We start from the raw sequence: 15,299 nt of genomic DNA on the forward strand, positions 1-15,299 counted from the left end.
CACTGCATTCTTGTGTTGCGCGTACTGCATATCCTTCCACCGGCATGCTATGTAACAAATTCTCAAGCGAGTTTGGATGTTTACAGAACAAAATTAAGTAATTTATTTTAAATTTTATTAAATTGAATTTCCATCCATCAATCCATCTATCTTCTACCGCCTATCCGAGGTCGGGTCGCGGGGGCAGCAGCCTAAGCAGGGAGGCACAGACTTCCCTCTCCCCGGCCACTTTGTCCAGTTTCCAACGTGTCCTGGGGCTTCCCCGAGGCCTTCTACCGGTCAGACTTGCCCCGAACACCTCCCAGGGAGGCATCCAGGAGGCATCCTGACCAGATGCCCAAGCCATCTCATCTGGCTCCTCCCAATGCAGAGGAGTCGCTCTGCTACTGAGAGCTTTGCCTTTCGGCTCAGCTCCCTCTTCACGCAGAGACTCAATCCTGTAGCCACCAAACCTGAACCCCTCAATGCCCTATATACATATATTCTATACATTATCATCAATAGTTGGAGGATGTCACAAATGATACATTGTGGTTGTAACATGTCTAAATGATGCAAATCACTTAAATTCCAAAGAATAATTAAAAAGTACAATTACAGGTGTATTTCCTGAACAGAGCCTTTTGTAGTTGTCTTCAGCTGTGTCATGTGATGCAGGTGTCTGTCTGAGAGACCTTGTTGGAAACATTATGTATGTAGAGGTTGATGCTTCCACCTTCATCTTTACTTGGTTCTTCTCTTCTTAAAAAGGGCCGAGAAATGGTGATGATGGAAGTATCTTAATTGACATTTAAAGAATCTATTCCTGCACTTGATGATGCAGCTGAAGTTGGGTCTCTCTCCTCATTCCAGTCCTCTATCTGAGTGGATCACACCATGATGAGCCTCTCTGCATGGCACATACATCATTAGGTCTTTGTAGTTGACAGCTTGAATGTCCTCTAGTTTGTGTGTTATGTCTCAAGACCCAGACCTGCTACTTCTCTAAGCTACGCCGCCACCCTGCATGATGTTCTTCTCGCTCTGTCTCATGTTTGCTTTCTGGGAGACCTTTTAAACTGTCTCAGTCAGTAAATTCTTATGACACTCAAAGGGTTTGTGTAAATGGCAATGACAATGAAAGAACCAATAAAAGGAACGTGGCCCAAAGTGGTACTCATCAAAGGTACGGTTTGCAACACCTGTTGTTTTAAAGTTTCCCAAGATGAATTCTTATTATTAGGGGTGTAATGGGATGCCATAATCACAATTCTGTACCTACCTCAGTTTGAAAGTCACATTTCGGTTCATTTTGGGTACAGTAGGGGAACAAAATGTAAAACATAAAAGTGCTCAGCTTTTGTGTAATCATCCTTAAAGGGGTCCTATGCTGCTCATTTAAAATAATATTGGATTCCATTGGGGCAGTTTCTTTTAATAAAGTACTCCATAAATCTCAAATTGTGTACATGGTAAATCTGCATTCTTGTCCTTTTGGCCAACATGCTCGGATTACGCAACCTGCTCCACCGACCATGCCTACTCAGTTGCGATTGGTCAGGGGTGGAGAGACACTCCCACCCTCAATCGGTTACGTGCTAATGGTTATCAACAGTCAATAAAGACGAATACAATATAATTGGATAAATATTGGACATCCGGCGTCAAACTGTGCTTTGTTCACAAAACAGCTGTCGAGTGGCGAGAAAGTGTGGAACAGTGACCGTGAGGTATTTCCTTAGCTTCACAAAAACATAAAACCTTCCCATTGCTGCCTCACTTTGGTTTAGATACACAATTCTTACATTAGAAAAAACACTGGCTACAATTTTCAAGAAAAGGCAACAGTACTGAGCGGCAGTCGCCGAGTTGTCATACATGGACTTCCGAAAGTTGTGACGTGAGGAATTCACGATCCCGTGGAAGTCTTGTGAGGTTGTCATCCGTGATTGTTTGTAAGAGTGACATATAAATGAAGTCAGAATACAGTAATCCCGCGTTTATCACGTTTAATTGGTTCCACTGGCCGTGATAAGTGAATTTCAGAAAAATAGGATTCCTTCTTTATAAATGGAATATTTTCGTAGTTGTGGTATTCAAAACCTGTTTACGCTCTTCTAAATACTCTTTTTAGCATTATTACAGCCCTCTAGACATGAAATAACACCCCTATTGTCACTTTTACATTTGTATTGCCAATAGAGTAGATATAATCAGACAAAATAAGCCATTTAAGACAGTTTACCTAGTAGGGTAGCAGAATGGCTGGTGGACAGAAAGTAAAGTCGGGGGTTCAAAGTTGAGTTTTAGCTGCAATAGTAGCGCGTGTTATTATCATTATTATTATTAAGATTATGTTATTATTATTGTGCCTGTTGTGAGATCATTTAAACGTGCAATAACCATAACCGGCCATCAAGTGTAGTGCTTGTGTGTTTCACCAAACAATTACTGATAGAGTAGACGCCCCTACAACGTAAATAATCCGTTCCGAGAACGTTTACGTTATAGGGTTTTTACGTTATACGAAGCGTAAAATACATGTAAATAGCCTAATCTGTTCCAAGATCTTCCCAAACTCACCCCTTTGGCCCTTCAAAATATTCAAAGTCCACCAAATATGGTGGGAAAATATAAGAAAACGTTAGCATAAACATAGTAGAGTAACATTCCGATATAAAATAAGGTAATAAATAAGATTACTGTAAATGAATAAAACTGAAAAACAAAAACAATCAACTAGTTTAAGGGCGACTACGATGAGGAAGGGAGGTTGAAGAGAGAAGCCTGTCTCTCACACAAACATCCGTACTTGCTGTATAAATCAGCCAATGAGATGAGAGCGTAGGCGGTGCCCCGATAATCAGCCAATGAGAGCGTGAGGTGTCAGAAGGCGTCACCAAGTGTACTCTGTTAGTCATGGAAAATGTTTTCCTCTCTCTGTCGCGCGAGCTATTCAAATCGAATTTCTGAACTTGACACTTTACGTTATATGGAATTTCATACGTAATGCGATGCAAAAACTTTACATAAATTCTTTATGTTCAGTGGAATTTACGTAAAAGGAGGTTTACGTTATGCGAGGTACTACTGTACCTAGTGACCAATGTAAAATACAGCCTTCCCTCGTTTATTGAGGTTAATTGGTTCCAGATGCAACCACAGTAAGTGAGTTTGCGCATTGTAGGATTCAATATTAATAAATGTAATATTTTTGTAGAGGATAGAAAACCTGTTTATGACTTTCTAAACACATTTTTTACTGTTATTAAAGCCATGTAGACATGAAATAACACCCCTATAGTCACCTTTACACTCCTATTATTCTTTTTGCTAATGCGGAGGCTAATGGATCATTATAGTTACTCTGATTATTATATTTAATACATATTTAAATGATCTGTAATTAATAAATATAAAGCTCTCCTTGGAATAAATTTCTTAACCCCCCGCCCCAAAAAAGAAGAGGCCTGTGACTTTCTGCAGTTGAGTAAACCCCTGCCACTACATGAGGAAATGGAATGGCATCTTTTTTTGCAAGTCTTAAATGCTCCAGTTAACGCCTCTATTTAGTGAACCACCTAGTCGTGTTCTACAAAAGCGCAAATAACCAGCAGGGACTCTAATTAGCCTTGGGTCAAAAACATTGGCATTAACAGCTGTGGCTCTAGGCAAACTCCTGATGTAGTTTTTATTAACACCACAAAATGATAGCATCTGCATTTGAAGTCTGATGAGTGGTCAGCATCCAGCAGCTTTATCTACCTGTGCATACACTTTAAAATGTTGCTACTCTACTACAGTTGGTGTGAAAGGAATGTGTGTTACATTTGCCGTACACTGCAAAACATGTCAGAATGGCCAAGTGGTTGTAATCTAGTCTGTAGGGGATTGAATCCCACTTAGTGCTGTTTGCTGGAGTTTGCTACTTTATAATTAATGACTGTGTGGTCAAAGAGAGCTATTTTTTCCTGGGCCAGGAAGAACGTGGCCAAGTTCTGTGGTTGAAGGATATGTATTTTATTGTTGACACGGGAGGCCTCGGTGTGTGTGGTGTGTTCACTCAGATGACGAGGTAACAGTGGGGAAGTTCTATGCCACCTTCCTGATACAGGACTACTTCAGGAAGTTCAAGAGGCGCAAAGAGAAAGGCCTGGTGGGCAGGCGCTCCTTCGACAGGATCAACACCACCATGGCTTTGCAGGTGACTGACGGCCGACCCAGTATGACACGGCATGACACAGTAACACTGTTAACACAACACCACAAAATGGATTTCCAATTGTGAATTGTTATACACTATCGTAAAGTAGCAAAGGCCTTTTTGTTACAAAATTGTATTTAAAAAATCTAATTAGTATAATAATGGTATTAGTATAATAATGGACTGTAGTGTTTTATTAAAAAAATAATGTATCACCATAACATCAATATATGAAACTAATGACAAAGAAGACACACATACCGTATATTGCGGTTTGAACATTCTATCCCGGTTTTTCAAAACTTAATTAATGAATAAATGACTATTGTTTCGTGGTTGACTATGGCCTATTGTCAAAAATATTGAAAGACAAGCCGTATGTGGTACTCTGTTCACAAGGCGTCAGTAACACAAAACATTGATGTGACATTACCTTGTCTTCCCATTCCGTGTTGAAGTGGTACGTTTCCGGCTTCTTACTTTATCCTTCTTCCCCACTCAGTTTGAAACCCTTTCTTAAGTTTAGAATAAATCAGATGGAGGCTAACTAGTTAGCTTGGTTGCTTGCTATGCTTAAAGCGACGGCTGTCTCTTTAATGTCTGTCCTTGCAGAGATACCATAGCCTCCGCCATGAATTCTGGGCCCCATGAAAAAAATCACATTGGGGCCCTCCCCCGGGCAACTTTACATTTAAAATCCAAAACTGGACACATTGAGAGACATTTACATATATTTGCATGTACTGTATATATTTGCCTGGTTAATGTTGTATTTTACAGGCTGGCCTGCGCACGCTGCATGACATTGGACCCGAGATCCGTCGAGCCATATCATGTGACCTGCAGGAGGAGGGGCTTGTAGATTTGACCGAGGAGGAAGATGAGGGAATTTATAGGGTATTTTGTATAAATTTATAAGTGGCATATGACGTGAATTTGCATAAAGCAATGTGTTAATGAAAGGCATAACAGCTTATTTATTCTGTTTTTTATTCATTATTGATTGTATTTTGAGAAATTTGACATGGTCACAAACGTTTTCCCTGCAGCGTAATGGCGGCCTTTTTGGTAACCACGCCAACCACGTCAGCACCACCCCGCAAGGCTTGGCTCAGCTGACCACCGTCACTCAACGTCCTCTTCAGATTCTCCCAATTTCCTCCAGTGCCTCAACAGCCGAACCTGCTCACACGGGCCTGATGGACAACAACAGAAGCGAGGAGACAGACATGAACTTGTCTCCCCTCCAGTATAATCATCATCATCATCCGTCAGATTACTCCTGTTTTAATTCCAATGGCCAACAGTCGCCCGCTCCCTCCAACTCAAACCTGAACAACGCCAATGTGCCACCACTTCTCTCCATCACCAACGAGAGGCAGCAGAAGTGTTTCCTATCGCCCGACCGCCCGACTTCCGCAGCCAGGACAGGATCACCGGTGTCCACCAGCAAGCCTTGGAAGTCTCTCTCCATAAGGTATACTTTGTCCAACACAAGAAAGTCACTCCGATTATGTTTGATACTCACATTTTTCATGATGGTTTAAATTATTTATTGTTTAATAATATAAAAGTATCTTCCACATGTGATGATGTACACACAATATAAAATGAGACTTTCCACCAAATAAAATCCCTCCAAAATTGAGAAAAAACTGAAAATTATTAAAAATATACTTTTACAGAATAAATATGTGAAGAAATATGTTTGGAATTCAGTTTAAGAAAATGTTGCGACCCCATAATCTAAACACACCATATTTATCCATCCATCCATCCATCCATCCATCCATTTTCCTCCGCTTATTTGGATCCGGGCCGCTGGGGCAGCAGTCTCAGTAGGGAAACCCAAATTTCCCGGTCCCCGGCCACCTCCTCCATCTCCACCGGGACTACACAAACCCGTTCCCAGGCCAGCTGTGAGACATAATCCCGCCAGCGTGTCCTAGGTTTGCCCCAGGGCCTTCTCCCGGCTGGGCATGCCCAGAACACCTCACCAGGGAGGCGTCCAGGAGGCATCCGGACTAGATGCTTGAGCCATCTCAACTTGCTCCTCTCGGTGTGAAGGAGCAGCGGCTCTACTCTGAGCCCCTCCCGGATGACTGCGCTCCTCACCCTATCTCTTAGGGTGAGTCCAGCCACCCTAAAGAGGAAACTAATTTCGGCCGCTTGTATCCGCGATCTCGTTCTTTCGGTCACGACCCAAAGCTTGTGATCATAGGTACGGATGGGAACATATATCAACTGATAAATGGAGAGCTTTGCCTGCAGGCTCAGCTCTCTCTTCACCACGAAGGTCCAGTACAGCGACCGCATTACTGCAGGCACTGCGTCAATATGCCTATTGACCTCACACTCCAACCCTCCCTCACTCGTGAACAAAGACCCCGAGATACTTGAACTCCTCCGCCTGGGGGAGGACTTCATTTCCAAACCGGAGGGAGCAATCCACCCTTTTCCGGCTGAGAACCATGGCCTCGGATTTGGAGGTGCTGAGTCTCATCCCAGAAGCTTTATACAGATGCAAACCGCCCCAGTAAACGCTTAAGGTCACAGCCCAATGAGGCCATCAGGACTATATCGTCTGCAAATAGCAGAGAGGAAATCCTAAGGCCCCTGACCTGGACTCCATCGACGCCTTGGCTGCGCCTAGAAATTATGTCCATGAAAATTATGAACAGAATTGGTGACAAAGGGCATCCTTGGCGGAGGCCAACATTCACCGGAAACAGGCTCGACTTACTACTGGCAATGAGAACCAGGCTCCTGCTCCGGTCGTACAAGGGCCGAATGTCACGTAGTAGCGCACCACCAATCCCGTACTCCCGGAGCACTCCCCACAGGACGCCACGAGGGACACGGTGGAATACCTTTTCCAAGTCCACAAAGCACATGAATACCGGTCGGGCAAACTCCCATGTACCCTCCAGTATCCTCACACACCCTCCGGTCACCCTTCTTGAAAAGGGGGACCACCACCCCGGTCTGCCAATCCAGAGGTACTGTTCCGGAGGTGAGAGTTGAAGACTCGACTCTGCCAGACGTTCCCACCACACCCTCACTACACGTTTGGGTCTCCTAGGTCTGTCCGGAATCCTCCCCCACCATCTAATCCAAATCATCACCAGGTTGTGATCGTTTGACAGCTCAGCCTCTCTCTTCACATGTGTGTCCAGAACATGCGGACGCAGGTCAGATGATACGGTGATAGGGTGTCCTGGTGTCAAGTGCACTTGTGGACATCCTTATGTTGGAACATGGTGTTTGTTATGGACAAACAGTGGTTTGCACGGAAATCCAATGACATCACACCGCACGGGTTCAGATCGGGCAGGCCGTTCCTCTCAATCACGCCCTTCCAGATCACACGGTCATCGCCCACATGTGCGTTGAAGTCTCCCAGTAGAACGACGGAGTCACCAGCAGGGATGCTCTCCAGCACACCTCTGAAGGCTGGGTACTCTGAACAGTCAAGACCCTTTCCTCAACCCGAAGGTGTAGGGAATATGACCCTCTCATTCACTGGGGATGACTCCAACACAGAGGCACCGACAGGGTGGCTATTAATAAGCCCACACGAGCTCGCCGTCTCTCCCTTGCAGCAACTCCAGAGCAGAACAAGGTCCAGCCCCTCTCGAGGAGTTTGGGTCCAGAACCCAAACTGTGGGTCGAGGTGAGGCCGGGCTCCTTCCCCACCAGAGAAGTGACAATCCATGTCCCAAGAACCAGATTTGACTGCCGAAACCATCCAAAACACATAGCACCGGACCCTTATGTTTGCCCCCGCAGGTGGTGGGTCTACGGGGGGGAGATCCCATGTGGCTTCTTCGGGCTGGGCCCCACGGGTGAAGGCCTGACCACCAAGCGCCCGCCTGCGAGCTCCTCCACCGGGCCTGGCTCCAGGGTGAGGCCCCGGTCTCCCACATCCGGGCGAGGTGTGATCCATCCTCTTGTTTTTATTCATAGGGTCTTCTGAATCACTCTTGGTCTGGCCCGTCACCTAGGACCTGTTTGCCCTGGGAAACCCTACCAGGGGCATATAGCCCCAGACAACATAGCTCCGAGGATCACTCAGGCACTCAAAACCCTCCACCACGATAAGATGGTGATTCACGGAGGTGCACACCATCCATCCATCCCCATCCATCCATTTTCTGTACCGCTTATCCTAATTAGGGTGTATGCTGGAGCCTATCCCAGCTGAGGCGAGAGGCGGGGTACACCCTGGACTGGTCGCCAGCCAATGGCAGGGCACATATAGACAAACAACCATTCACACTCACATTCATGCCTACGGACAATTTAGAGTCGCCAATTAACCTAACATGCATGTTTTTGGAATGTGAGAGGAAACCAGAGTACCCGGCGAAAACCCACGCACGCACGGGGAGAACATGCAAATTCCACACAGAGATGCGCAGCGGAGATTCGAACCCAGATCTTCCCGATCTCCTGACTGTGTGGCCTGAGAGCACACCATATTTAATTAATCAATTTTTTTATTATTATTTTTTTTAAGTTTCATTAAAATATAAATCTAATTACAATGTTTTTTTAATAAAAAATTCAACAAAATGTAAGTCTAAATCTAAATACACCATATAAAATAACACACAATACACTTTTAATGATGAATGACAAAGGCATAAAGGTGATTGGTGTTTGGAATAAGTGTACCTAAAAAAAAGCCAGAAAATGCCAAAGAAAAATCTGAACATGACTTCTTTGGAGGTGTACGTCATATGCTTATATTGTTGGTCAACAATCTATGAATGTACTTTTTTCTTTTCTCCATTGAATCCCTCCTTTTCATCTTCTGTGGATCTCCTATTCCATTTAACCTTTTGTGATGGACCGACTCCCTGCACTCGTCACCAGGAGGCGCTGCTATGAGGCCTACATTAGGTATATGACATGTTATAGTGTTATGTTTCAGTGGAACATGTTAATACTCTCCTGATCAAAATCTTAAGACCAGTTGAAAAATTGCTAGAATTTGCATTTTGCACATTTGGATCTTAATGAGGTTTTAAGTAGAACTACAATATGCAAAAACAAGAAGGGGGAGTGAGACAAAAAACATTTTGAAAAAGTAATTAATTAATTTATTAATTTATTTACAACAATTACCAATGTTGTTATGTTTGTATAACAGCAAAGACCATCGCTCAAAAAATAACAAAAACCTCTCCAAACTAGAACAAAACATCTAGAAAACATCTCAGGTGGGATCTCCTTATCATGCCAGTAACGTTGGAAGCCATCTGGACTTAAGTCAAGGTTACATTTTTTCTCATCAGAGAATAACATTTTTTTGATTGTTTGAGAAAGAGAAAGCTTCTTTGCTTTAGCCATCAGGAGGGCATGACAGTGTGAATGCCTGACAGAAAATGAACATTTTGAGCAGATTTTGGCTTTTACAGCCCGTGGTCTTAAACTTTTGATCGGCTGATAAACAACCTATTTCAGTTTAATTGTTGTTTTCAATAAATTACTGTTTCAAAATGTTTTTTGTCTCACTCCCCCTTCTTGTTTTTGCATATTGTAGCTCTACTTAAAACCTCATTAAGATCCAAATGTGCAAAATGCTAATTCTAACAATTTTTCAACTGGTCTTAAGATTTTGATCAGAAGTGTAGTATTGACTTGACATTGGCTCAGCAGGTCAGAGGATGTTAGGGGGCGTTACGCCAACATTGGGCGATTAGAGGATGAGGGAGGAGACAGCGATGAGGATCAAGGCTCAGCAGAGTACTACTATAGCGGGGACGAGTCCCATGAGGATGACATCATGCTCACGAAGGACAGGTACAGTGTCACACATTATCTGGCAAAAGTAAGTACAGCCCACACTTTTCAGCAAGCATTTTTATTACAGCATATATCATTTATGCTTCTGGCATTTTGGGAGCTGCTGTTTATTGAGGGGAAGGTTGAATTCCAACATGCAATGTGACATTGTGAAGCAGAAACTTGATGCATGGCAGCTTTACAACATGATGATGAGCCCAAACACACCTCCAAGATGATCAAGTACCTTGTTGAGGAAGCTGAAGGTGATGGAGTAGACGAGTGTGTCTCCTCCACACCTGAACCCAGTTGAGCACCTGTGGGCCATCCTTAAGCAGAAGAGAGGAAGGAAGGTAGAGGAGTGCAAGGTGTCTAACATCCACCAGCTCCACCAGTGATGTTGTCATGGAGGAGTGGAAGTGGATTCCAGGAGCAACCTGTGCAGCTCTGCTCAATTCCATGCCCAAGAGGATGAAGGCAGGGGAAACATAACAATGGTGTTCAGGCTCAAACTAAATATTGACATCAAGGACCATTTGTTCACTGTGAGGTGTACTCACTTGTGACTCGTAACTCCCCAGTGTCAGCAGCACTCGTGCAACCACAGACCATGACGCTAACACCACCATCCTTAACTGTAGGCAAGACACAATTTTCTTGTCACTCACAGCTATTAAGAAAATAATGTCTATGTGTTGACTCATTTTCAGTGGATAGTAAATCTATACTGCTACACAAGCCATACACTGACTTCTCTAAAGTATATCCAAGTTTACTATTTCTAATACCGTATATACCCTTGAGAAATGTGAGGGATATACTCACATTGGGGAAATATTGCACTGTATGTCATATTTTGGATACACACATACTATAAACCTTCATGCTGTATTGCAGGCTGTCAAATAAAGACAACGTGGATTTGGAAGGCCAGGTCTCCAGCATGGAACATCAGTCTGATTGTTACTATGACGACGACCAGCAGCCTATATGCCAAGAGAGCAGGCAGTCGCCCAGGAGATGGTTTCTGTCTTCGCCTCAAGGTGACACACCTTGTTGTTTATACATACTTTCATTCCCATTTAAACTTTCAAAATGTGGTCACTTAGCGTTGACTCGCTGGTCAGTTTATTCGGTACACTTGCACTGTTCCAATGCAAGAACTTTATCAAAAAGTCTGCCTTTACCAAGATAATAGTACATGCTGTTTTTAGTTGCTAATGTAACAATATGTTCAAGATAGACATCCTCCATGTTTTTTTTTATTTTTATTGAAATTAAAAACTACGGTATCTGTAATTATCTTGTATTTTTTTTTAATCTTTTTTTAATCTTTTGTCGTAAGCCTCTTTTACACAGTGAAAACTTTGTGAGGTATAACATACTTGGACATTGATGATTGTTTTCAACACAGCAGGGCTGCAGTGTCAGGTTGTAGTTTGCAGTAGCGTGTATCAAACAGTTGTTGTTACAGTTGGGGTACAAGTGGGGCAGTGACTGACCAAGTCCTGCAGATGAAGCTGTCAAGACTGAACCAGCATCGCATTGTATGTCTGCTCAGCCCTCAACAGACCAGCTTTCAGTTTCGAGTGTCTTCGCAAAAGAAGTGGTCAGGAGGAAGCTCCTCCCTCTCCTTCCTGCACAGCACTTCCACTGCACTTGCTCCAACAACAGGTTTAAAAAAAGCACAATAAACACATCATTTTCTCATACTATCACACTTTTTGACTCATCATGATGATCTTTGAAGGTCATGGCGGTGGCCGGTCTGGACGCCAGCAGACTTCAACGCCTGTCCCCCACGCGGTCCGTCTACTCCTGGGCCACGCCCCCTGCCTCGCCCCTGGCCAGCGACTGCTCACCTTGCTACACGCCACTCATCCAGGTGCTAACAAACCCTAGCTCCAAGTGTATATACCAGTAGTGGTCAAAAGTTTACAGACACTTAATCATGTTATTTACTGAAAAGATGTCTTCAAACTTCAACGTCTGGTAATCAGTAGTTTAATCATCTGTACACATTCTGAGAAACTGCTGTTCAGTCTTAGATAAATCATACGTTGAGAAACTCTAAGCCATTCATATTAAAAGTAGCTCTAGTGTTGTCATATGTCAGAAAATGGTCATGTACTGTTTGTATTTACTAATTTAACTTTCAATCCTTGTATCGGACATTAAATGAAATGCTGAAAAACTATTTAGAAATATTTAGAGTGCTTTACAAAACTTTATTTTTTGCTTTTGTCATAAAAACAAATGTTCATAATCTATTATTATAAGTAGGTATGCTCCAATTGATCGGCCACCGATCCGTGAAAAAGCATGTGATCGGCATATGTCGATAAATGCCTTTCAAAGCCGATCACAAGAGCGATCACCTCGGACTATTGCAGCCTACAGCCCGTAGTGATCATCCCCCACCCACTTTCCTTCACACTGTGCAGGCGTGCCAAACCCAAAACAAACATGTCTGCCATGTGGAACTTACCTGCCGTTCACAATGTCATCATCAGTCAAATGGCAGCTAAGGTAGCCTAAACACTGACACTCGCCCGTATGTGCTTAACAGTCAGAGGTCTAAAGCAAATAGCTTGGAAAAAGAGTTGAATTCATCAGACTAGAAGACCAGCCTCTCTCAGCGGTGGAAGACAACAGGTTTGCCGATTGTTTTCTGGAAGTCCCTAGAGCTCCATTAGACGATGTACTCTCACATCCCAAAGTCTCCTTAAAGGAGGCTCTGTAAGTTTCACGAGTGATGTATGTTCTCTTGAAAAAGCAAGTAAAATATGTTTTTGTCTAAATGAAGGTGATTTTATTGTTCCATTTTTCATATCATATAGCCAATATAGCAGGGGTGCAACCAAGAATTCCAGGCGCCCTGGCAGTCAGGGGACCTTGGAATTGTCCTAACTCTTCCCTCTTATACGGCCCCCCTGGCCAATTAGCACGCATCCTAAATTAAATTGAAAAATTTACAGTTAATCTATGTGATTGGTATCGGCCAATTTCACTCATGGATGATCGGACCCCGCCCAAAAGTCAGCAGGGATAGGCTCCAGCATACTCCCGCAACCCTAGTGAGGATTAAGCGGCATAGAAAATGAATGAATGAATGAAGCGTCGGTATCGGAATGGGCAGAATAAATACCCGTTTTTCTCAGGGTACTCCGGTTTCCTCCCACATTCCAAAAACATGCATGTTAGGTTAATTGGAGACTCTAAATTGTCCGTAGGTATGAATGTGAGTGTGAATGGTTGTTTGTCTATATGTGCCCTGTCATTGGCTGGCGACCAGTCCAGGGTGTACCCCGCCTGTCGCCCAAAGTCAGCTAGGATAGGCTCCAGCATGCCCCCGCAACCCTAAAGAGGAGAAGCGGTATAGAAAATGGATGGATGAATGGATCTTAATGAGGTTTTAAGTAGAGCTACAATATGCAAAAGCACGAAGGGGGAGGTGTGACAAAAAGCACTTTGAAAAAGTAATTTATTGAAAACAACAATTAAACTGAAATAGGCTGTTTATCAGCTGATCAAAACTTTAAGACCGTCACTCAAAAAATAACAAAAAACTCTCCAAACCAGAACAAAAGATGTTCTCAGTAGGAAATGTTTTTTGTCTCACTCCCCCTTCTTGTTTTTGCATATTGTAGCTCTACTTAAAACCTCATTGAGATCCATCCATCCATTTTCTATACTACTTCTCCTCATTAGGGTCGCGGGGGCATGCTGGAGCCTATCCCAGCTGACTTTGGGCGACAGGCAGGGTACACCCTGTACTGGTCCTCATAAAGATCCAAATGCGCAAAATGCAAATTTTAGCAATTTTTCAACTGGTCTTAAGATTTTGATCAGGAGTGTATTTCTCTCGCTCTCGCTGTCTACTCTCTACATATACATATATAAATACACACACACACACACGTGCGTATATACTGTATATTTAATGTCTTACTGGGTCTTATTTGCTAATTTCCCAAGCATACAAATTGAGTTTGACCGCATCAGAAGCCTTGTTAAAAAAATAAATGCCTCATATTTATTATAGTCGTTGTTTTTATTAGCTGGAAGAAGTGACATGTTGATAGTGATCATCCAGCCACTGAAGGTAGCACATCTGGTTTCCTGTATGATAGAGGGTTGTAATGCATTAAAGACTATAGTATACCTTTCCTCAGGTGGACTGGAGGAGCTCAGGGAGCGTGGGCAACATCCCGGCGGCAATGAAGAGGAGCTCGTGGTACACGGATGGACAGGACGGCGTGTCCGTCCACGGCCGCTCGCCTTCTCGGCTTCACCTTCCCACAGGGCGCTGCTCGCAATTCCTGCAGAAGAGAGGCAGCGCCAACAGTCTGGTGGAGGCGGTGAGTGTCTTTGACCACTGAGCTTCCAAACATACTCACAACACTGTACACTCTGTGGACAAAAATATTGGGACATGTAAGTTAAAACATACACACACTGCATTGCTAATTTGCATTGCATGCATTGCTGTCTCCGATAAATAAAAACAAAACAACCTTTTTTAACTTTATGTCTGAAAAATAAAAACATCTTTTGCTTTGGTTGCAACAGTGAAAATTAAATCTATATAAAATAAAACACTTTTTTAGATATGTGGGTTTAAAGTGCACATCTGGAAAGTATTCACAGCACTTCACTTGTCCCACATTTTTACGTTATGGCCTTATTCCAAAATGGAATCAATGAATTATTGTCCTCAAACGTCTGCACACAACACCCCATAATGCCAACATGAAACAAGTAAAAAAAAAAATGTTTGCACATTTACAAAAATAACTAAGAAATCACATGTAGATAAAAATTCACCCATAAACATACGTTACATAAAAAGTTTTATTAGATTATTATTTTATAAATAAAAAAGTAATAAATTAATTAGAATAATTCATTAAAAATAATTATTCAATTAATTTTTTTTAATGATTTAAAGACATGTAAAAAATGTAAATAATAAAAAATAAATAATATATTACAATTAAAATGACTCAAATTTGTATTTCCATTATATTATTTATTCATTTTATGTCAATATTAAATACACATTTTAAATGTTTATATTATTAATTATTATTTTATAATTCTTTTTAATGAAAAAATTCCTGGATCTGTCAAAATCGAACACGTTATTGCATAATTCCGCATAATAATAATGAAAACAAAACGTTTTCAAAAAATACCAAGCAGCCTGGAGATGCAAAGTATATCAGGGTTAACAGATATCCCAGTATTGTCCAGCTTCATTTCTGGTAACGATATCAAGTGATACCGATATTGACAGTATAGCTCTTCCCTCAAACTAATCTCA

At 42.5% G+C, this 15,299-nt stretch overlaps 1 protein-coding gene across 11 annotated transcripts in view; it reads left to right on the forward strand.

The window, feature by feature from the left end:
• Window positions 1–15,299, forward strand: part of LOC129178312 (voltage-dependent L-type calcium channel subunit alpha-1D-like) — a 145,968-nt gene that overhangs the window by 125,218 nt on the left and 5,451 nt on the right. For 10 of the 11 annotated variants that reach the window (XM_054770426.1, XM_054770407.1, XM_054770436.1 and 7 more), the window contains 9 exons: window positions 4,047–4,183; window positions 4,964–5,080; window positions 5,233–5,660; window positions 9,062–9,088; window positions 9,845–9,991; window positions 10,871–11,016; window positions 11,535–11,647; window positions 11,724–11,858; window positions 14,149–14,334. In XM_054770426.1, the coding sequence (XP_054626401.1) occupies window positions 4,047–4,183; window positions 4,964–5,080; window positions 5,233–5,660; window positions 9,062–9,088; window positions 9,845–9,991; window positions 10,871–11,016; window positions 11,535–11,647; window positions 11,724–11,858; window positions 14,149–14,334 (1,436 nt within the window). The remainder of the gene's footprint in view (window positions 1–4,046; window positions 4,184–4,963; window positions 5,081–5,232; window positions 5,661–9,061; window positions 9,089–9,844; window positions 9,992–10,870; window positions 11,017–11,534; window positions 11,648–11,723; window positions 11,859–14,148; window positions 14,335–15,299) is intronic. The other variant, XM_054770416.1, reaches the window with a different exon arrangement.

This window comes from Dunckerocampus dactyliophorus, chromosome 1 (genome assembly GCF_027744805.1).
Source record: "Dunckerocampus dactyliophorus isolate RoL2022-P2 chromosome 1, RoL_Ddac_1.1, whole genome shotgun sequence".
In the NCBI taxonomy this organism is placed as follows: domain Eukaryota; kingdom Metazoa; phylum Chordata; class Actinopteri; order Syngnathiformes; family Syngnathidae; genus Dunckerocampus; species Dunckerocampus dactyliophorus.